The sequence below is a fragment of the Molothrus aeneus genome, chromosome 3 (assembly GCF_037042795.1).
Source record: "Molothrus aeneus isolate 106 chromosome 3, BPBGC_Maene_1.0, whole genome shotgun sequence".
Taxonomy (NCBI): domain Eukaryota; kingdom Metazoa; phylum Chordata; class Aves; order Passeriformes; family Icteridae; genus Molothrus; species Molothrus aeneus.
The window spans coordinates 22,474,574-22,498,771 of NC_089648.1; the positions used below are offsets into that span (position 1 = coordinate 22,474,574).

At 43.1% G+C, this 24,198-nt stretch overlaps 1 protein-coding gene across 1 annotated transcript in view; it reads left to right on the forward strand.

The window, feature by feature from the left end:
• The window catches only part of PKDCC (protein kinase domain containing, cytoplasmic), a 36,597-nt gene extending 13,891 nt beyond the window's left edge, over positions 1-22,706 (forward strand). Inside the window, exons 2-7 of the mRNA XM_066547857.1 lie at positions 1,159-1,281; positions 4,332-4,603; positions 8,371-8,450; positions 9,290-9,397; positions 19,709-19,882; positions 21,454-22,706. Of these exons, the coding sequence (XP_066403954.1) occupies positions 1,159-1,281; positions 4,332-4,603; positions 8,371-8,450; positions 9,290-9,397; positions 19,709-19,882; positions 21,454-21,539 (843 nt within the window). The 3' untranslated portion in view covers positions 21,540-22,706. The remainder of the gene's footprint in view (positions 1-1,158; positions 1,282-4,331; positions 4,604-8,370; positions 8,451-9,289; positions 9,398-19,708; positions 19,883-21,453) is intronic.
• The last annotated feature ends 1,492 nt before the right edge of the window (positions 22,707-24,198 follow it).

Consider the following 24,198-nt stretch of genomic DNA (forward strand, 5'->3'; position numbering starts at 1 on the left):
GCTGGAGTATGGCTGAAATTGCCATTTAAATGCTTTTAAATTGTAGAAGCCAGTGGCAGATAGTATTTTGGAGTATTTGCCCTGCTTTAATGATACTGTACACAGAAATTCATCAGGTATAGTGAGAGGCAATTTCTGGCTGGTAAAAGATAAATGTTGGCTTTTCAGATGCTTTTCAAGGTGCTGTGTCATTGAAATACACATTGCCACTCAGGGCATAAAGAGTAAAAAATGTAAATTCAACTATTTTGCAGTATTTTTTAAGCATAAAGTCAGTATTATTTAGTCAGGTGTTGTGTAGGTTAAATTACCTTTCCTCAGATAGTTTTGTTTTTCTGAATTCAGAGAAATGTTAAATTATTATTATTATTATTATTATTATTATTATTATTATTATTATTATTATTATTATTATTATTATTATTATTATTAATAATAATAATAATAATAATAATAATAATAATAATAATAATAATAATAATAATAATAATAATAATAATAATAATTTTTGTCATATATTTGTCATGGGTTGACCCTATCTGGATGCAAGACATTCTCTCACTCCCCTCCTCAGCTGGAGAGGGGAGAGAATATATTTTAAAAGGCTCGTGGATTGAGTTAAGGAGAGGGAGAAATCATTCAGTAATTAATGTCATGGGTGAAATACTTGACTTGGGAGAAAAATTAATTTAGCTTATCAAATTGTAGTAGGGTAATAAAAGATAGAACCAAATCTTAAAAACAAGTTCTACCCACTCCTCCCTTCTTCCTGGGCTCTGCTTCCCTCCTGATTTCCCTGCCTCCTTTCCTGAGCAGTGCAGGGGAGTGGGAATGAGGGCTATGGTCTGTTAACCATAGGCTGTTTCTGTGGCTCTTTGCTCCTCAGGAGAATACTCCTGAGAGTCTTCCCCTGCTCCAGAGGGGGTCCCTCCCACGGGGGACAATTCTCCATGAACACCTCTGGTGCTGAGACCTTCCCACCGGTTACAGTTCTTCATAAGCTGGTCCAGTGTGGGCTGGATGTAGCCCACTGGATGTAGTCCTTCAGCCTGTGCTCCCTGCAGGGTGACAAATCCTGCCAGAAGCACTGCTCATAGCCTCCTCTGGGAATCCTCCTGCCAAGGTGCACTGCACTTATGTTGGTTGTGTTGTTTTCAGCTCTATGGCTATTGCTACCAAGACAGCAATGACATCCCAGACACACTGACCACCATCACTGAACTGGGCTCGCCTTTGGAGATGATTCAGCTTTTACAGACTTCCTGGGAAGACAGATTTCGGGTGAGTAGCAGCTGTTTATAAATAAATAAAATAAATAATAAATAATAAATAAATAAATAATATTATTAAGCAGGGGTTGTGTACTCTTCAGCACAATTCACATTTATTAAATGTTTGTTTTGCATATGATTACATCTTGGTTTAGAAGCAGTATTCAGCACTCCCCTTCTGTAGTTTTTAAGACACTGTGTTATTTTGTCTATCAGTGTTATCTAATTGTAACCAGTTATATGGTTTTTACATGATATCTCAAAACATTTCTTACTTGTTAAAGCTTGGGGCCCAGGAGTTTTGGCATTGTGCTCTGCAACCGGGATTTAAACAATAGAAGGATGTTACATTTCTCTCCTGATCCTTATCATAGGTTTGTTTTATAATTGTTTTCTACTGCTTCCCGCTCTGTTCATTTTTTTCCTGGGGGAAGAGTGAAATAAATGTACACAAATCTCAAACCCAGTTTGTCCAGCACACTGGCAATTTACCAGGAGCACGAAGGTCACACTTAATTTGTCCAAAATGAAGCCAGACTGCAGCAATGCTTTGATCAAGACAGCTGTCTGGCTTGGTGTGTGTGGGGATGTGTCGTTGTCTGAGGTTCACTCCCTAGGACGTTGAAAGGCAGCAGAGTCTCCATCTGACACACTTTGGATTGCTTGGTTACGTCTGTGCCAGAAAATTAAAAGTGCGCCTGAGTGAGCTGGGGGTGGAAAGAGCAAGGTGCAGCCCACGGCTGTGCTGTTGCATTCCTGCCCTCTCTGAAGGCTGTGAGCAGGATTGGAACCTGCTGGAAATGGTCCCTGGGCCACACTGCCGTCTGGATCCTGCCTGGGGACAGTGCAGGAGAACAGCCTCGGTGCTGGTCAGACCTGGCCAGAGACCATGCTAGCCAGTGTGCATGGGGGATTAAGTTTCTGTGCCCAGGAATGTTCCCTGGCAGAGTTTATTTTACTCATACAGCTGGAGCAATTTGTGTTGCCTGTGCTAAGTTGCAGCTCCCTTTTCCCTAGAGAATCGTGGTCTTGATAAGCAGCAGAGGTACTCAGCAGGGTTCCCAAAACACAGGACCACCTGCCTTTAGCTCATCTCATCCAGGGAATGCAAATAATGGACTGTGATAGCAATTATGTACAAAATAAATGACCAAGAGATTATGGGTAATAAAAAGAGAAGTTTCTTTTCAGTGTGGATATTTCTGAGTGAGCAGTTGCAAAGGAAGATAAAGGAGAATTAGATGAAAACCTTCACAGAGGTAGAATTACAGGTGAAACATTCCTGTGGCCACTGTAATGAAGTCCTAAATAATGTCATGCTCATTCCTTTGTCTAGGATGCAACTAATACAGAAAGGAAGGAAATAAAATTGTCTTCTTGATATGTGAGACCTGTTTGTGGTCCAGTTCTGAAAATGACTGCATAAATCCATGAGGTCATTCCTACAATTGACAATTTCCTTGTGTGGATGGACTGAGCAGTAAGCTGAGTAATCCATAGGTGTGTGACACAGAGCAAAGCCTTCACCTGTGTGCTTAAAACTTGTTGTAAGGGGGCATTTGCAGTCCCAGCCTGCAGCAGGTATGCGCAGCAGAGCCTCTTGGGGTTGGGCACAGAGGTTGCTGTGCAGGAACAGGGGGCTTTTTGGCATTTGAGAAATGGCAATAATTTTGGGTGACAACCTGTGGGTTTGCTCAGGCTAAATTCTGGGTTTGTTGGCATTTGAAGATACCTATATTATAGGTTAGCTTGGGCTGGATGGGCTTTTTCTCTACAGTGTATTGGAGGATAACACAGACATGAGTTCTGTGTCCTTCCAAGGGGAGGTAAAGGGTGGTCAAGTTTAGCATCCCATAACCACACTTGTATGCACCTACAAGAACCTCCATATGAACTATGGTATCCTGCAAGTAGGAGAAAAATGTTCTTGTCTGGTCAGGAGAAGGATTAGGGAGAAGAGTGAGATGGTTCTAATGTCCCACAGGGGAAGGGTCTGAGGGATAACTTCAGCTGTGCTCAGCTTTCTTACCAAGGATGTGTTGAAGTGCACCCTTGAGTGTAATGTTTAAGCCCCTAGACTGAATTTGGGTTTGGCTACTTCAATGCACATACCCTTAACATTGTCCTTTAATAGAAAACAAAGATTATATATAGAAAGTAAAAAGCCTGCTAAACTGAATATGACCTGTTATTTATTCAATACATAAAGTAAAAATTCCAGTATTTAACTGTGTTCATGTTACTGCTACCTTTGGATTAATAGGTTACATAGTGGACTTTAAAGGAATGCATGAATTGAACACAGGACTTTGGTAAGGGGGCTAAATTAGATGTTCATCAGGGCTGCTGCTTAGTAAGAGTTACTCAAGTTTCTAATCTGTAGTGGAAAAGTGAAACATCAACACAGAACTCCCACCTCAGCCTCAAAGTGGTGCAAGAGGGTCCACCACAGCAGACCCATCAAGGTAGACAGACATCCACTTATCCTGAGGCATGGTGCAGGGTTACACTGGACCAGTGGAGCTCCTCTTCCTGGGAATTTGCTTCCTTCTCCCCTGGAAAAAGGAAAAAATCAGAGGAAGCAGTGGAAAAATTATAAAAACAGTCAAGAGGCAGGATCAGTAGAGAGGCAATACAGACACTGTCTGCAGTTGGAGCTCCAGGCATGGGTGCAGGGCAATCCAGGCAAAATTTCCAGACCTGGAGTTTATAAAAGAGCAGGATCAGACTCTGTGGTCAACACCTGTGCATAAAGTGTTATTAAAAGTTAATGCTTTTATTTCTGTTAAAAGTAAGAATAGCAACAATGAACTCTGCTTCAAGAATAGTGTGGGAAAGCACTTGTAAAGAAGCTTATTTTTGTTTCAAGTCTCTCAGGGTTTTACAATCAGCGATGCTAATCCTGTGAAAAATACCTTGGTTGCAACATTTGGTTTTGAGGGTAAGTTATAATGCTTATATTAAGTCATAAATTTATGAGCATATCTTCAGCTAAAGTGGTTTTGCTGTATACTTTGCACTGAGAAAACAATGTGAGGTACCCATGTTTTTGTGTTTCAGATCTGTCTCAGCTTAGTTCGGCTTCTGCATTACTTGGCTCACTCTCCGCTTGGCTCGGTGACATTACTGGATTTTCGCCCTCGGCAGTTTGTGATCGTGGATGGGGAGCTGAAGGTGACAGATCTGGATGATGCCAGTGTTGAGGAGAGCTCTTGCACCAGTAACAGTGACTGCTTCATGGAATTCCCTGCGAGAAACTTCACCCTACCCTGCTCGGTTGAGGGACGGTGTCAGAGCATGAATGAAAAGAGGAATCTCTACAATGCCTACAGGTCTGTGGTCAGATAGAGCCATGTAGAGTTAAGGGTGGGTCTAGAGCATCCTTTACAGTTATTCACATCAATGAGCACATACTATCTCAGAACCAATGCCCAGGAGTGAGTGAAGCCATGAATAATTGTTTCATTTGTGAAAATACATGGCATTTATAATGTTTGAAATATTTTGCATACTCTGAGTGTGAGTCACCACTCAGTCTAATTCTGTGTTGGTTGAAGCCCACTGAATTCTTCTCAAGCAGAGATTTTCATAGGAGTGAAGCATAAGCACTTTTGGAGCTTGGGGCCCACAAGCTCTGTGGTGCGACAATTGCAGCAGCTCTTTGGTGTGAGTTAAGAGGGGTCATCACATGTTTTGCACCACCAGCTGAGCGAAGGGCTGGCTTCAGAGGGAGACTTAGAGCTCAGTTCACATCCTGCCCTCTGGCTCAGTGCTCCTTGCCTTGCTGGAGCCTGCTGTGGTAGGGTGATAACAGCCGCAGTGCGTCCCTGGAGCTGCTGGGACCACCCTCAGCTGCTGACATTCTGTGTCTAAGCCCAAACCTCTTAAAGCAAGGGTGGTCTTTTCACCCTTCCTTCCCAGCCCCAGGTCTGTGTGAGCAGGTGCTGTGGGACTGATTCCCAGTGCTGTGCCTGCAGCAGGGGACATGTGAGCAGTGGGCCATGCTGGACCAGTTGGCCAGCTGAAGGAAGTGTTCAGCTATTGCAAATCTTCCAAATTTGATTCTAAAGCTGTGCCCAGATTTACAGCTGGGTCCTTCTGGGCCATGGCTTTGTGTTTGTGGTCTTGGCTCTCCCCCATCAACCATCACACCCCCAAAGGGATGTGATGCTGTGGGGTGCTGGGGGAGCCATGTCACTGCTGTCCAGGGAGCCAGTAGTGGATGCTCAGTGCCGTGCTCATCCTGCTGTTGCTGCTCCGTCTGACGGGTGCTGCTGAGATGGGCAGCCGCCCTGGCTGATCCAGATGGGAGGATGGAGATCTCAGAGCAGCGCCATAATGGTGTGCTAATTTCTTAGGCTTCCCTTTCAAGTGCCATGCCATTCACTGCCTTCCAGACCACAGTGAGGAGAGGCTGCTCCAAAGAGAGCCTTCTGCTTTGGTTGCAGGGCGCTCACCAGCATGTGTGTTGCATTAGCTGACCACACTGAAATGGGCTGCACCACATGACAGCCATCTGCAGTTGTGCAGCACAGTATTTAATGTGTCCTGCAAGATTTTCCGTTTTCATTTGCTTGGCTTAAAGATCTTGCTTAGCTTGCTAGCTTTTGGTTAAGACTGTTTTACTGTTTCTGGGTAAGAAGCCTTTAATAGTCACCCATCCATCTCAGTTGTAAGTGGGGACATGTCTGTGGTGTGGTGGGCTTGTGGCAGGTTGCTGGTCACACTGAAGGAAGTGGTCTTTTTCTAATACAGTTTTTAGTATTGCCTTTGAACTGCTCTCAAGTGTGTATTTCATGCACAGTCCCCCAGTGTTCTCAGCCCCTGCTTTGCCTTAATTCCATAGAGACATGGAGTTTTGTTGAACGGTGGATTCACGGTGTGGGAGGCTGTGACCACCCATGCTGAGGAGTTACATCAAGCCCTATGCACTTGTCTCAGAAGGTGAAATCCTCACTTCATTAGGGATAGTCTGCTAAATTTGTTATTTTCATAGGTGCACTCTGTTGCTGTAGGCTTAGAGGTTGCCCTCTGAAGCTGTTAGATAGAAGTCAAAAGCAGCAATATGTCAAACAATGCATAAACCCCTTGTAATTTTAAAACAGAGCACACCCTAACCTTGAGAGCATATTTAAGCCTATCTTACTGGTTTCTTCATGAGGTAAATAATTAAAGGAGAGAAAACATTTAGGAGAAACCTCTACAGGAACTGGTCTGTTTTGACTTTCAGGTGGTTACCTCCTGTCACAAATGTGTCTCACTGTGTTTTCCTCCAAGTGTTTGGGGGAACAGTTTTCAAAGCACTAGACAGTTTTGAAAGTAAACAAAATTAATATTTTGAACTATTAACCAATGGCTGACTTGAATTCTCCATCACTGAGAATTCTTAAATTAGTATCAGATAGTTCTCAAAAAGAAACAATTTGTAGGAACCAATGTAAAAGGATCTGACAGTCTGTGTTATACAGATCACAGGGGATACCACTGGCCCTGGAATCGATGAATAACAAATGTTCTTGCAATTAAGTTGTGCAGACTGCAGTGTCTGTACATGTCAGGATTTCACATGTGGGTGTTTGCAGCAGAGCAGTCGCATGCTTCTGTGGCCCTGTAGCTACAGAAAAACAATAACCTCCGTGACTTGCTTCCAGCCAGCATTGAGCAAACTTAGAGACAGCTACTGAATTTTTTGCAAAGAACTATTCACAATCAGTTGGACTCTGCTTTAGGGATAATCTCTAAGCAAAAACAATGAGCTCAAGTTTACCAGACAAATTATTTGTTACAAATGTTGTGCTGCTCTTCAGATTTCTGTATGCATTTACATTGGCTGTTTCATACTCATCATCGGGAACACCTACCAGTGGATTATCCGACTTGGGAAAACCATGAACATTATTTTTGTTTGGCATGGAAAAGGGAGTTACATTCTCAGAGCAATGTTCATTCTATAAATAGTGTCAGCTCAATAATACCTGCCTCTGTGATCAATTTTTATTTTCTAATTTGTGTTTATGTAAAGCATCTGCTGGTCTCCCTCATGAGCATGAGTCCCTGGGGTTTTCCATTTGACAATGTGGTCTCTGTATATTAAAAATTGTTTACTTTGCTTTGCAAGTTAGAGGTGAAGCAGGACAATTTCCCAGTTGTGTTCCTGTTCTTTTAATTAGCTAATATTTATGTCCTGTAGTTCTGTTTGAATTGCCAGATCCTGACCTGTCCATCTCCATCTTAGGTTTCTGTGACCCTGAGTTAGTTGCAATAGGTAGTAGTATTGGCAGAGCAGTAGAACTCTGAAGGAGGAATATAAAAATTAAATGTACTTCAAGGGATGGTAATGGCATGTTGTTTTTAATTTGTAATAAAAATCATTAAAATTGAGTTTGGAATCTCCTTCTGTGTAGATATTTAAAAGCCGTGAGGACACAATTCTAAGTGTTCTAGGGAGCCCTGCTTGAGCAGGGAGGCTGGACTAGCTGACCTCCAGTGGTGCTTTCCAGCCTCTCCCATTCTGTGATTCTACCTCCATCAGTGAATACCTACATGAATGTACCTTGATTATAGATAAATGATAGGAACAGAGAGGATATTCTGTGTTCCAGCAGCATTAAAACAATAGAAGGTGGCTTTCTCCTGGCACTCAATTTGAAAGTCTAAGAAAACTGTAGTAAAGAAAATAGTAATTTCATTTATTAGAAATGAACAGAAATCTAATTTATGCACTTTCAAGGTCTGAAAAAAAAGCAAGCCCAAGATTTATGGGGTTGATGGCATCCTTTTAGTTTGTTGAAGTACAGACAGCTTTGCAAATAGTCACAATCCATGGGGCTTCACGGCAAATTGCTGTATTAATGGAACATTTACACGTAGGTACAAGGCAGCCTTGTATGTAGCAGCGTGGTCTAGGTGTGCCAGACAGCTGTGTGTGAATAGTCTCAGCTATGTATTTATTTGAGTATAGAATACCATTATATTTCCTGAATAGGTCAGTGGCATATAAGCATTAGGAATTTTATTCCTGATGATATTCAGGAGTTACCAGATGTTTGTAAACTTGTAAAGAAAAAAAAAGTCAATATTGGTTACTTTTCTATTGCAGGTTTTTTTTTACCTATCTTCTTCCACACAGTGCTCCGTCCTCACTGAGACCATTGCTGGATAAGATAGTCAATGCAACAGGTAATCACAATAAACATAGTGATGCCAAGTAATTGCTTTTTTAGTGTAACTATTATGGTTGGGAGGGGAGGATGCTGCTTTTGTGCTCACTGCAATAGAACTAGATTGTTTTTCTATCCAGGATGAAATTGCTCCCATACCAAGAAGGCAAGAATGGGCCCATACATCAGAGAAATCCCGTTTTTACATTTTATCTAGGCTTCACAGAGATATTTGTTTCATCCTGACACCCCAGGGTGAATTGCATCAGAATGCAATTCCTTGTGGGGTCCGGAAAAACTTCTGTCCCAGAAAGGGAAATTTTAATGATAAAACCCAGGATACTTTCTCATTGTCAATGATATCAGTGGTGTTTTATACCTCAGAAGCCAGAGGCACAAATGGCATTTCCATAGATCTTCACTACCAAAGTAGTGGCTTTGAGACAAGAGTAGTTGCCTGTGACACTGATTTGGGGGTTTTTCAGTGCCTTGCTCCAGTGTGCATCTGAAGGGAAAATAAATGATGCTGGGCTATACCTAATGAGCAAGCAAAGCTTTGCAGTTCCCTGTATTGGCTGATGTTGATCCCTTGTAGGGAGTTCTCATCAGTGTTTTGTGCCTGCAGGCCTGGGGCTACCAGCTGGATGAGCAAGCCTCTGGAATGCCTGGGTCATGTCAGGCGTGAGACTTGTAGGAACTTGTAGGAACTCAGGGATTTCCTGCCCACGTCACCACCCTGCCATGGAGCAGGGCACCACGGGACTCCCAGGCTTAGGGCTTCATTCAAATAAAACCTTGTTTTGTCCTGTGCAGGATGCTCCTCATCTAAGTCATTTTTTTCCTCTGCTTTTTTTAAAGGAGAACTTCACTGGGGAATAGATGAGACGGCTGCTCAGCTGGAGAGAGTTTTGAATCTGTATAAGAGTGGGGAGTACCTGCAGAACACAACCCGTGTCCCAAAAGCTGGTAAAGTCATCTTCCTTGAAACTTAAAATCTGAGATTTTGTCATTGTTGTGGGGTGTGCAAGGGCTAATGTGCAGAAAGCAAAGCTTGGTGGTCCTTGAAATCATGCATTGATAATATTTTATCTGCTTTTTGCTTCCTGGGAGCCTCCTGTAACTCTTCTCACTCTGTGATGTAGCTGGACATCCATAAGTGTGAGCAGGTTGTAATGGGAATAAGGAAATCCAAAGGGAGTTCTCCATGACAGATTTATGGAAAATGTGTTTCACCACATCCACACACTGCTGTTGTAGTACCAAAACCTGCCTGAACATATATTGGGGAGAATCCACTCATGAGGCTGTAACCCCCCATGGGCTTCCTGGGACTTAAAATGAATTTTTTGTAACATAAATGTTTATTGATTGGAAGACTAAGAAGAAGTAAATTTTTACTTTCTTTGCAAGGGAAAAATAGTGTGTCCCTCATCTTCTGCTAGCAATAGAATGAAAAAATAGAACAGGATGAAAACAAGACTGAATAACAGTATCTTTTTCATAACATGTCTGTATGCTATTCAAGCTGTGGTACAAGTGGTGCATGTTCTTCCTAGAAGGATAGCTGTGGAATTGTACATGTCAAAGAATATTATGTGTGCTGGAAATGACTGTTAAGCCCAACAATTGTAAAAGCTGTTTTGCAAATTATTTTTGTGTACGTACAATGTTCATGTCAAACTGTCAACATAATTGACTGCAAGTTGATAGGAAAATTATGGCTTTGCTGCAAAAGCTCAGTAAAGAGGGAAATATGGGTTCTCAATGAAGATGAATGCTGGCACAGAGGGTTTGAAAAGTTCAGTGAAGCATTTGCTCAGTGAAAGAGACACAGGAGCCAAATTCATTCTGGTTGTGGCTCTGTTAACCTCAAAGGGCCATGATACCAAGGATGAATTTGACCCACTTATCAGAATAATTCAATATTTATTTTGTTGTAAAATTGGCAGGAAAATTGTTGCAGGTGTTCATTTAACTTTCTAATTTTCAGCTTTTCATCACATCTGTGCTGAGTGATACCTGTCAACACAGCAAAATTATTTTCAGCAGTACAATCAATAGTACAAACATGTCCTTTGTTGAAGAAGTGCCAGGAGAGCTGAAGTTGTTCTATGATGCTGGTTGATTCCAGGTTTCACTGCTGTATCAGGATGAGGTGAAGGTTTTGAATTTTAGAGATCTGTCATGTTTATAAAGACTCACAAGGAGAGAAGCTTTGGACAGCAGTAGTCAGTGTATCAGTGCAGGTTTCCGCGGATACGAAGCAGAGCTCTGTGTATATTTAGCTACTGTAATAATTACACATTTTTGTGTTAATTTAATTCTGTAGAGTCCTTGATAATGTAACAGAGAATCCACTGCCCCCATGTTCATGGTTGGTAATGCCCTGCTCTGCAAGGAGCCTGTTTTATTTGCAGGACACTGCTAATGGACTTAGGCACTTCACAGTGTGACCAAAGATATTGAAAATCTGTAGATACTTTATGTAACATATTGGATAATGTACATTAAGTACCCTGAGTGTAATATTGAATTCCTTGATAAGAAAATGTTCTCAAACAGGGACAAGCCTGAGGAACTGGGTATGTTACTAGAAATTACACTTATGTTAGATGTGTTCTCAGACTTAGCTGCCATGCCTTTAAGATGTGCAGGCCTATTTCTAGTTTGTTTTAAGGCCACTTTAACCAAACAGAAAAGGTGTTGTAATCTATTTCTATTTTAAGACTCCCTTTCCTTGCCATGCAAATAGGAAGAAGTGATATAACGAGGGCTAAAATGGGCTTATATACCCACTTTTATAATTTTAATTCAAACCATAATCTTTCCTCAACTGATATTTGACTGATATCTGATACTAATACTGTATTGGAATTAATTTTTAAAATTTTCAATCCAGAGATTATGGAATGAGAAATTATTAATTAAAATTTATTTGGAGATAATGGAATGAGGAACTCTCCTGTGGTCCAGTGGAGTTGCAAGGAGAGGGTGACAGGTGTCCTGGAAGGGAGTGGTGTCCAGGGAATCAGCCTCTTCTACTGGCAGGATGTTCCCAACAGAGATTGCAACCTCACCACTGAAACCAAGGCTGAACAGCTGAACAGATGGAATATTGTTATAGATCTTGATAGAGTGGTAGACAGGGATGAAAAGGAACAACTGGGATACTTTCCCAAGCTGTAGGTTGAGGTCCTGCTTTGGCCCTATTTGGACAAAAAAATATTTTTAAGATTGCATGATTTTTTAAAATGTTTTCCATGTTGCTCTGCAACATAGACAAAGTTCAAGAAGGGTGTTTTTCAGCCCAGTGCCAAGTTAAGATAAATGAAAGGTGATCATTTGGTTCTCAGGCCAGACTGGAGTTAATCAGCTTTGCATTCATACCCCAATGGGTGCCAAGATGGGAGAGGCACAAGTTTGCATCCATTTTGCTTCAGATGATAGAACTCTCACATGTTGACTCACTCCCAGGACTTTTGCTCTCACAAATAGTAGAAATGACAGGAATTTGTGATGCCATTCTCCTGTCATTTAAAGGTTTAGTGACAAAATAAGGCCTTTCTGGTGCACGACCTGTTTTGAAACCTAAAAGAACAGGAGGAGAATTCTGATCCAAGAATTATAAGGTTTTGTTTAGTTTTGGTTTTGAGAAGAAGCTACAGAGAAGGTTCAGGTAATGGAGCTTCAGAATTTGTCTTAGGTTTTAAATGCTTGGAATTAGGCATTATCTTGGATAGACCATTGTAAATTCATAGTAGGAAAGACAAGATCATGATCTTGGGCAAATCATGTAAGGCCATAACTAAAACATTATTGCTGAAGAAACTGCGTGTTATCTATGTGAACTTATGTTTTTGAAAAGAAGACCTCCTCCTGTGAACACCACAAAGCGAGAAAGGTGATATTGATAAGCAGTAGGGAAGTGGCATGAAGAAAGTTCTTGTCAGGCCTAGTGTTCCCATAAATAAAGTTTAACAAGATGACACAGTCATATTACAGAAGGTCTTGGATATTAAGCTTTCACTGTGCTTCAGTTGTAAAGATTTTATAGTGCTGTAAATTATATTATGCTCTGGACTTTGGTTTAGTATCCTAGAGTAGAGGCGTGGGAGACATTTGATAGCTGTGTATGTGTTCTGCAGTCATAAATCACACTGCTGTTCATGTTGATATGGGAACATTGCAGTGTTTAAAACAACACCAGGAACAAATGCTTTTATATTCCATTGGCTGTTGGCCTCTCCTGCTGGAATCCAGAAGAATGTGAATTAAAACAGGAACCATATACTTCTTCTGACATATGTTATCTAAAAATGATTAAATCATTCCATTAATTATCCAGATTAAGGAGACTACAAAAAAGCTACTGATGTTCATCAGTAAAGTCATGCCCCAGTATCAAGGTTTTTATTACTTCAATCAAGTGACAGTGATTTGTACCGAATATCTGGCCCTTGAGCTAAGCCCCAGCCCCTCAGTTAACTCAGAATTTACTCAGAAATGCGTGAAATCAGCTAACACTCGTAAATCGGATAGCTTTGTTATTCATTAAAGCTAATAAATGACCCATTATTAGGTCTGGGGGCGTGCAAGCCCACAGAAAGCTGTAACTAGCTGCTGTTGCTAGCTGAAAGCACATTCTCAAAGCTAAAAAAGCTGGAAGGCTGGACATAAAGCAAAGACATGTTGTGTTTTCCTTTGTCTCAAGACAATTTGGCAGGATTATGCTGTATGTAAATATTTACAGTACAACAGTGTTTTGAAAAAAATATTCTGCAGGGTCACTATAGCAACCTGCTTAGGAATCAGTAAATCTACCCAAGAATTATTGAAATCAGTAACAAACTGCAGCCCAGATTCCTGCTCTATCAAAATATAGTATAACAAATGTTATCAGCTTTATATTTTTTATAAATTATTTTTATACATATACCTTTGGTGTCCCTTTCCCAGAGCTCTCAGGGCTGAGGGGGAAAAGACCACAGGGCAGAAAATCTCGTTTGCACCCTGCCTGGCGGCGGGGGGCTCTCACATCAGGAGCCAGGCACTGCCAGCACACAGGAACACAGGAGCAGGTTCCTTTGCAGCCGTGTGGGTCTGAGCAGCTCTGCAGTGACCACAACCAATTGCTTGTTGCTCACTTGTATCTCCACCACTGTGCAAGCCATTTACCCTGTTCCCTGAGCAATGTGTTTTGCTGTTGCTAAACTTGTCCAACTTAGCTCTGCACAGCAAAATGCTTTCTGCTGAGGTCCTCAGTTCCCTTCCAGAACACTAAAGAAGTCTCTGAGTGTCTTCTATAAATCCTGTGGGCCTCTGTCTTCCAGCTTAAATGCCCCAACACGTGACCCTAGGCATCTTCTGGCTTGTCCATCATCGGCATCCTTGTTTTTATGATTGGGTGGACCACATACAATATTTAAGCATTTGTAGGACATTTTGGGCCTGTTGCCTTTGGTAAATTGGTGTGTGCCACAGAGGTGGCTGTGGATATGGAACAGCTCCCTGGGATGTGGGGCACGAGGCAGGAAGAATGCTCCAGCTGTGTCATGTTAACAGGAATAAAATGTAAGGGAACATGTTGTTCCTCTGGTTATTTATTTGTGTTTTGGTGAACGCCTGCATACCGATTTAAATACGGCTCTGCTGCTGGCACAATGGGAGCGCACAAAGAGCCATGAGGCCTGGCCTGGCCTGCACGCAGGACACGGGAATGCTCCCCACAGGAGCAGGGCTCTCTCCTGCTCTGAGGGGAACGCTCCCCACAGGAGCAGGGCTCTCTCCTGCTCTGAGGGGTACACTCCCCACAGGAGCAGGGCTCTCTCCTGCTCTGAGGGGAATGCTCCCCACAGGAGCAGGGCTCTCTCCTGCTCTGAGGGAATGCTCCCCACAGGAGCAGGGCTCTCTCCTGCTCTGAGGGAACGCTCCCCACAGGAGCAGGGCTCTCTCCTGCTCTGAGGGAACACTCCCCACAGGAGCAGGGCTCTCTCCTGCTCTGAGGGAACACTCCCCACAGGAGCAGGGCTCTCTCCTGCTCTGAGGGAACACTCCCCACAGGAGCAGGGCTCTCTCCTGCTCTGAGGGAATGCTCCCCACAGGAGCAGGGCTCTCTCCTGCTCTGAGGGAATGCTCCCCACAGGAGCAGGGCTCTCTCCTGCTCTGAGTGAATGCTCCCCACAGGAGCAGGGCTCTCTCCTGCTCTGAGGGGTACACTCCCCACAGGAGCAGGGCTCTCTCCTGCTCTGAGGGGAATGCTCCCCACAGGAGCAGGGCTCTCTCCTGCTCTGAGTGAATGCTCCCCATAGGAGCAGGGCTCTCTCCTGCTCTGAGGGGAATGCTCCCCACAGGAGCAGGGCTCTCTCCTGCTCTGAGGGAATGCTCCCCATAGGAGCAGGGCTCTCTCCTGCTCTGAGGGGAATGCTCCCCACAGGAGCAGGGCTCTCTCCTGCTCTGAGGCAGAGCAATGCCTGGCAGGCCAGCCTGGCTTTCCCAGCAGTTGGGATGTGTCAGGCCTGGCTGAAGGCCGAGCCCACAGGACAGGCCTGCCCCTCGCTCCCTCAGGCACACCAAAGCCGCTCTCTTAGCAAACTGTGCATGGAGCTTCACAGGGCCTGCTGTCGGAAGTGTGTTTAAATGTGAGGTATTGGAACATGAGGAAAAGTTCAGAGTAAAATGAAGCATACTAAAAACATTAGTGTGTTATTGTCTATTTTGGATCCAGTGCTGTTCTCCAAGAGCTCCCTGGGAATCAGAAGGCACTGTTTGTAGAGCAAAACACTGCTCAATACCACTTTTTGCTGATATTGGCAAGATCAGGCTCTTTCTGCTTACTTGAGAGCAAAGCAATTAAAAGCAATTCCAGGGTTGATGGCCAGTGTTCCTCCTGAGACTGGAGGAAAAAAGGAGGGAGAAAAAGGAACAACATGATTTTTCTCTCAAGGATGAACGTGGTTGTGTCTCTGTCATTGACCCACAGTGTATTGGCAGGTGATAAGAGAACTGGGCAAATCTCCAACAAGTAGCTGTAGTTGGTAGTAAAAATGCAGTCTGGCTGCTGTGGCTGAAATAAATGGTCATTAGGACTGATTAAAGTCAGATTTAGGGTGATTCAGACAGGCTAAAAGGGGGAAACCGCAGGCGGTTTCACATAGTTTATTATATACTTGTGGAGCTCTTTATATGATTCAGTCTAGTACAGTGAAAATGAGTATGTTTATAGATTGTAGTTGGCTTTGGGACAGTGCAGGTGGTTTTTGATGGAAAAAAAGATAGAATAAGAATTTAAAGCATTGGCTTCTTTTTTTTTTTTGTGCAGCTCTTGCACTGGTCAGTGATGCTGCAGATAGCTTTTAAAGATGCCTCTCTTACTTGTCACAACAAGTGGGTGATCTTGGTTTGAGGATCAGTGTGGCCATTATGGGGATGTGGCTAACATGCTAAGAAAATTCTAAGATTTTGGCCTGATCAAAGCAGCATGTTTTGATTGATCAGAACAATTGTGTAAAAATATTTAAAACTATAAAAGCGATCACAAAACAAAACTTTTAAGGATTACCTGGCTTAAGCATAGCAAGGCATCTTGAAGCTCCAAAACGTTTACAAGAAATGCTTTGGAGCAGAATCTATCTGTGTAACTGTGAGCTCTTGTATTACCTCCCCTGTGTTAAACTCTGGAGTAAACCTGTTGTAAGTAACATCAAGATCAGGCTTACTGCACTGCATTTAGTTGCTTCAATCCTCACAAAATTAGTTAATGGAGGAAAGGATTCTTTTTCTGCTGATACCAGTAGGGATGCCTCGCATTTCTTTGATCTATTCCTTGCCATTACCTTGATAGACTTTATGTACTCTCTGTCAAGCTATGTGTATGTACACAAAAGTGTAAATTTATGGCTGCATTTATAGTATTAGGAAAGCATTTATTGGTTTTAAACACCATTAGTCTGGAAATTGACCAGAACTTTGACCTTTTTATGATGTGATTTACTGCTGTGAGCCTTCAAATTCCAAGGACTCCATTTAAGCAAGTTCCAGGTCTTGGCAGGACAAAAACTTGGGCTGGAGCTGTCTTTAAACCATTGGAGTACTGCTTAATTGAGGAGCTGCACTGTGGTGTCCAATTTAAAGGTGTAGGAGAAGCCCAGCTCTCCTAAGGGCTGGACCTAATGTTATTGCTGGGACACATCTCAGTGGAGGAGCATCCTCAGGAGGGTCCTTCCTGTGCATGTGAGAGGAGTGCCTTTCTTCACAAGTCATACAAGTAAGGGCTAAAGGGTAAGCTCCCTAAATCAACACTATGCAAGTAAGAGATTCCAGGGATGCTTGCCTTTACCATGCAAATGGACAAGGCAGCTGCCTTGCTCTGCTGGAAGAGGAGTGAGTTTTGAAGAGAAGTGCAGTTTGCTTAGACCACCACTTGATTGGTGTTGCAATGAGTTTCTGATCAGTTCTGACTGTAATAGTTTAAGAGACGTTCCATGTTGGCTTCCCAGGGCAAGCAGGCGTGCGTGGCTGGTGTGGGAGCAGGAATCAGGTGCAGGGCTATCACTGCTCTCCACTTCTTGTGGCTGCCTTCCATTGGGATGCTCCTAAGGGAAGGCACTCTCAGGCAGCCATCGCTGCTGTTTGCCATGTGAGGGGGGAGAGGGGCTGTCTTCCTGCCTTTCCCCTCACTGCATCCTCCCCTCCCTGTGGGCAGCACAGGCTCCATCCCCAGATTGCAGGTATCCAGTGGCTCCTGCCGGTTGGAGGCCCTGCCAGAAGCTGTCCTTGTGGAGCCCAGCCTGTGTGACTGTGTGCCTTCCCTCAGATTCCAGCGGTGGTGTTTCCACCCGCGTGGTGCTTGGTGATCTCCCAGCCAAAGGAAAATGCTCTTTGCATCTGTGTCATACTGCCATGTGCCTGTTACTTGTTCCCATGAGTCACTGGAGATGGTTTTGGCTTTCCCTCATGTCAGAACTGGCAGGGAGCAGCAAGAAGGGACAGCCACAGGGCCCTGCTGAGTGGTGACACTACACTTGCATGACTGCTTCCATCCTCGCTTGCAGACTCAAACCAGGACCTTGGCATCTCTGTTACTGCTGGTCCAACTCCGTTGATTAATGTGTCTGAGCTGCCCAGATGATTTACCAGGCTTGGTCACCTTGAAAAAGGCAATGGAAAGGGAGAACTTTATCTCCTACCTCTGAATCACTGCTGCTCCTTTGAAGTCTATGTCAGCTGAGAGCCTAACCCCTGAGTGCTGTATTGGGAGCAATGCTGAGGAAAAGGGAAGTGCTTTAGGCCTATTAAGATGCATATCTGTGCTCAGAGAAGTTTAAATATTTTAAATATTAAATAAGGGTCCTCAAGGTGGGCTTTCTTGCATGAAGAAAAACACATGATGTGATGTTGGGCTGCTCTCTTAGTGCAGTGATGGTGCGCTGAGGGATGCTGCAGCTTCCTCCCAGCCCCAGCATGGAGCCTGTCAGACTCCCAAAGTGCCCTGGAGAGGGGCTGGGACAGGCTCCCTGCTGTCACAGAGAATCAGGCAGATGCTTCATCTTCTACTGCCACAGCAAGGACCATCCTTTGGTGAATGCCCCCTGTGGCATGGGGCTTGACACAGTGCAGTGTGAGGTGGCTGTTCTGTGGTGTGCAAAGAGGAGCTGTGGATAATCACATTTTATATCCAGTCAGCATAGCGTGTATGCTGATACAAATTGTTACATACAGTGCTAACTACAGGGAATTGATTTTTTTTTTGCTTTTAATTTGTACACATCATTTTACTAGGCTGTGAGGTACAAATCAATACTCAGCAGTTCCATGTGAAGATAAGAGTATCTTCTGTTACATGCAATGATTGTTACACTACAGTTGATACAGAAACTGGGAAAAAAGGGACTTTTACCTAGCCAAGGTAAAAGTTTGATTTATGCTCTGACTTCTCTTCAAAAGAAATGCATAAATATTTTTGATGGAGAAATGACCAGTCATAATGTGGAACTACATTTTGAAAATTTTTTTCTTGTGCATGAATCTGCATTTCCTGAATTTGGAAAACGTTTTTGCTTTTCATTTAACTGGGACATGATCAGCTCTGATTTTGCTTCTTGTTTGAGAATGTTTCTTATGATACTTTAAATGAGCTAGAGCTTAAAATAGAATGTATTTACTACATTTGTTTCCCACTATTTCAGACTGTGTGGTGAGAATGAGCACTCATGAATGTGCACTTCTTTTTCCAGTTGAAATATTGACAGTTTGGAGTAGCAGACACAGTTGCCTTTGACTCAGTGCTGTATGAAATATTAGCAGGCTGAATCAGCAGAGCAGGCAGAAAATGCCTGAACCAAAGTGACTTAAGAATAGACTGTGAGTCAGGGCAGGCAGCTCTGGTTTCCATAATAGACACAATTAGAAGAAATATAGAATGTATTTAGTTTTTTGAATAGGACGTGGGGAGGAGAGACAGGAGGGAACCATTAATTTGTGTGTCTGGAGGCTAAACAGAAGTGTTTATAAATGATCAGTTGAATTTGCTGATGCATTCATTAGAGAAAGCCCCGTTAGTGGCTGGGAAAGTGAGAGGAGCAGTGAACAGAGAACAAGAGGCAGCTCATAAAGGCAAGTGAGACTGAACGGCAGCCAAGGAGAGGAGCAGGCGGTGGGGCAGCGGAGGCGCGGCTGGGCAGGACCACGCTGACATGCTCCCGCTACTCCCCCCCTCCCTTCTCTTCAGAGGCCCATCAAGCGACTCCTCTTTTGTCCTAATCTGAGCAAGCAAAAAAAGTTTGCTTAATTAAAAGCCTGTCTTTTCTTCCTTCTCTAAAGGAGCCAGAGAAAAATAGCATGCTCTTCTGAGGGAGAGGGAGGGCTGGGAACGCCTGGTCAGGTCTCACCCCGACAATCCTGCTCACTGTTGCGAAGTAGGACAGTGAGTCAGTTCATTCAAGTGGATGCTGTTTATTCAATGGGACATTCTTCCTGTAAAACTCCTAATAAAACCAAAGCCTCGCCTCCGCAGTGGGGAAGGGGAAGGGGTTTTGTGCACGGACTGTTTATTTACAGACGCTTTCTGGAGAAAAAGGTGAGAAGAAGAAAGGAGGGAAGGAAAAGGAAACGAAAGTGCAGAGCTATAAACACATTTGGGAGTAAACCAGAGCTGGTACAGCCTGAACCGTCAGCTTTTCCATCATATATCCTGCTCCTAGGCTGCTCTAATAAACCTTGCCTGTTAAAAACAACCAGTTTACTGGAGCTTTCCAACCACTGCTCTGCTCTGATTTGCAGAGTACAGACGGGTGCCTGAAGCCTTTATTCCTGATGAGAACTACAGATGCTGGCCATCCTACCACCACAAGGGCTGCCTCCTCTCCGTGTTTGATGTCAACGAAGCCATTGAGATCTGTGACAGCTACTCCCAGTGCAAAGCTTTCGTCCTGACTAACCAGACAACTTGGACAGGTAGGTCCTGGATGCTGTGGAGCAGAACTGAGTCACCTCTTCTGGCTGCCCTAAGTGTTTTAATATAGCTTGGGGAGTGTGTTGTGCTGGGCTGGGGGAGCCACCAGCAGCATCTGGAAGTGAGGGAGTTTCTGAAGGTTCAGCTGAGGCAGCTTCTCTTTGGTGAGGCTTCTCTTTGCCAGCTGTCAGGGGAACAGAAATTTCAGACAGGCTCACAGGAGCTGGCACTAGAGGGCTAAGCACGTGGACCTCAGGTTACCAAACCACAGGATCTGAAGTGTTATTTTTTTGCATTTTTGTGCTTCTGGGAGGTGTGAGCAGGCGCTTCCATGGAACCAAGGAAAATCTAATTCCTGTTAACCTTGTCTGTAGCTAACCAGAGACTACTATGTCATCATGTCAGACTATCCGTAGCTGGAATTTTGAAGTTAATTGATATATTAAAAAAGTATTTATTCTGGCACAGGGAAATTCATTGGAAGTTTAGAGCAGCTCCTATCTTGGCTTACAGTATTAAAAGCAAATGGGACAGCAGTATTTGTAGTCTTATTTGTCATTCCCTTTGCCATACCATTCCTGAGGCATGAGCACCTGAGTCCCTGAAACTTGCAGCTTGGAAATTTGCTCAGTAGTTGAGGCATCCTGTTTGCCATGCAATACTTTTAAAGAAAATAGTGTTATGGGAGCCCCCTAGAGAGGCAGGCTGGGAGCAAATAGCATTTGATTTTCTCAAGTTTAGAGAGGGAAGGCAGAAGTACAGCAGACAAGGAGTGCATCTATGTGCTGCAAAGAAAGGCAGTGATTGTGCAGGTCTGTGGGGCAGAAGGAGCTCGTTGGGAGACAGGAATGTGAATAAGGTGCCAGGTCAGTAAGTGTGGGGAGGTAGAAGAGCTGTGCTGTGGCTCCCACAGACACCAAACAAAGAAACTTTGCCATATTCAAGGATATAAAGGGATATAATATATACTGGCCTTGGATATAAATGCAGCAGGTGCCTTATGCTGCCCAGGCTGTTGTCACTTCCTGCTGCTTTTTGTCTGGGGACTAGAAACCTTGTTCCATCTTGTTTAAAGCCCAGAGCTACAAAGTGATCAGCAAGAGCTGTTTCAGAGAAAGTCATGTTTAGTACACATTGCACTGATCAGTTTTATAAAGATCAAGCATGCAAATATGATTCTGCTTCTGTACAATCAAACTAATGTCCTTCATTTAAGCCCCCAACCCAAGCCTGTTTTTATTAGTGGGAGTCTCAAAACACTTTTTTAAAGACCACATGGAATTTGTATTAAAGTCTTCAGACCTTTCTTTCATTTACTGTGCTAGCTGTGCACAGATATATCTTGACCATAATTAGGTTAGAGTAAAGATACTGAAACCAGGGGAATTTTGGTGTCATTTTAGACAAAAACAGTTCAGGTTTATACCAGCTGGAGTTAAGAGAGAGTTCAGTCTTGCATGGCCTGAAGGTTGGTTGAAATAGAATTTGAAATGTCAGCATTTTAAAGTAGGCTACCTTTTTCCTCATCACTTCTAAATATTCTCCCCTTCCCCCTCTTTCCTATTCAATGCAGGTCGGCAGCTTGTCTTCTTCAAGATGGCCTCGAATCATATTGTGCCTGATCCTGACAAGATAACATATGTGAAGGTGACAGACTGACACCTAAAGTGCTCAGTCTGACATGTGAGTGATAAGGGCTGTTTGTGTATAAATATAGGCAGCTGTTAGGTAGAAGGCGGCTGTGGCCGGAGAATAATTGCACTATTACTCATTCTAATCTATAGAGTGCTAAAGGAAACTTTAAAGAAATAACCTGCATGACCAGGATGAATGTGCAATAAAACAAGATTTTGAAAATGTGATTTAAAAACAAAGCAAAACAACCCAAAGCAAAGTACAAGAGATGATACACTGTTAGAGTATAATTTTGGTTATAAATCAGCTGGCACCTCTGGCTTTTCTAAGCAAGGTTAGCATAACATTTCTGACCTATACATGTGTGTCCAGGGATGAAAGCTGATCATTTCTCTGGGAAGCCTGTATCCTCCACACTGGTATTTATTTGGGCACGTACAATCACAACAGAGGAACTGAAGCGTATCAGTTTGTCTGCTGAATAGCAAACGTTGCTGAGGACAATCAGCATTTGTGTTCAAGCTATGGGATATGCAATGCCGGCATATTTGTCAAACGGAAAGAATTGCTTATGTTTAGAATTGCAAGACTGCAACTAATTTTCATTTTTGCTTCCAATGTTATCATAAAGTTTCATTTTTAATTTGAAAGAGCCATTTTATGGATCTAGCAAATCACATAAGCATATGAATAGTCCCACTGAAAGGGCAGGGACTTACCCAAGTGCCGAGTGCTTTGCTGGATAGGCCTGAGCATATGCTTACAATTAAGCCTGTGCTTAAGACTTTTGTTGAATTGTTCAGGAAGCCACATCTTTGACAGACTGGCAAAGCAGTCCAACTGGTTGAACAGTACTAATTTAATGACTATCTTGGAGTTATTCATACCTTTTATCATCAGGTCCTTGGTTTTCAAAGGCATCGCTTGCTGATTCTTAGAGTGAATGAAGTAAATGACCTTAATGATGTCAAATGAATGCTAGCCTTAATTCTATATAAAATGCATCTTAAAGGCAGGGTGTGTCTAGAGAATTTGCTTTCAATGAAAGCAATGAAGTAAATGCTAAAGTGACCAATGTCATACTGTTTTGTAGTTTGTACAGTCAGGAAAAATGTGCTTTTGTTTCTCAAATTGTTTATTTTTGTAAAAAAAATAAAAATAAAAGATAAATAAAATTTCTTTTATTCTTGGTTTTTGTGTGTTTATGTTTCAAATAAATGCCTCAATCCACTGTACTGTATGTAAACTTAAACTTGGGTTATTTTTTCCAGAAAGTACTGAGGTTGTTCCAGTGTCTCCCAGGGAAGGGTCTGTTGGTGCCTAGAGTACTTGGTGGCTTTGCCTATGTGGTTGCCTGTCACAAAGTGAGTCACAGTTAGCAGACAGTGGTTGAGCAGCCTTTGCTGCTCTGTGCTTTGCCTTATGCTGGTATCAGCCTTTGAGCACTTGGAAGGGGCAAAGGTGAGAGCAGGATTTGATGAAATTGCTCCTTGGGCCAAAACAGAGGCTGGGCAGCAGCCCCTGCCAGGGAGGGCAGGGAAGCAGGGCAGGAGAGCCAGGGAAGTCGGGCAGCAGTGTGGGGTCTGACAGGGAGGGAAGGTCTGGCAGTGGCACCACGGGCAGCGGGTCTCGCCTTGCTGCGGTTTCTCCGAGGTCACAGATGCCCTAATGGCTCTGGCAATTGGCTGAAGTGACGTCCTGTAATGGCTGTAACTCACAAATTATCAAACTCCCAGCCCTAATAGCTCAGCTGATTGTGTCGCCCTGCACTTAGGAACCCATCAATCATACTGTGGTAATAAACAAACAGTATGGATTCTTTTAAAATTGCTGCATAAATCATGCCAACACATACTGCACAGTTCATTGAAGTGATATGGGTTGTTGGCACTGAGGTGCTGGTATGTATTTTGAAAGTCTTTAACCTCCTGTGATTTCCTTCCCATTAAGCACTGCACAGTTCCAAAAATACTCAACATTTAAAAACGTTCTTTAAATTTAAATCCTTTAGTTGCATTCCTATGTAAAAAATGCCAACATTTAAAAGAAAAAAAAAAGACATTCAGGGTAATACTTTAAAGCTGTAGTAGGTAACTTCAATAATTTCATTCCATCACTTTCTGCACACTGGGAAAAAATACCTCTTTAGTCAGGAATTGTTTATCCCCAGAATTAAACAAAGTTGCCAAACCAATTTAGATCAGCTTTTGCAAACAGAGATCATGTAAGCAAGAAAGAAATGTAGCTGTGAGCCAAGAAGCTGGATTTTAAATTTCAGTGGTAATCAACTTTATACAGGCAGGTTTTATAACTCTGAAAGTAAGGCTTTCCAGTGGAAATGCTGATTAAAATCTTAGTAAGAGAGGTGTGATACTACAATAAGAGAATTTACCAGCCGTAGTAAGCACTGGCAAAATTCTGAATTTATGTGGAGAAAGTGATTTTTGCAGCAGTGGGTCTGATTCAGCAGTGCCTGACTGGCTCATGTGGAATGGATACCCTTGAGAAGCCACAGAGGAGGAGGAGGAAGAGGAGGAAGCAAGGCACAAAGTGAGTTGGCAGGCCTGGGCCAGTCAGCCTGGGACCTGCTTCATGTTTTCTGCAGAAAAGGCATTTCTATCTGTTTTTTCCCCTAACTTTTGGACTGCTTTTTACATTTCCTGGCTTCCTCAAGCCACAAGGT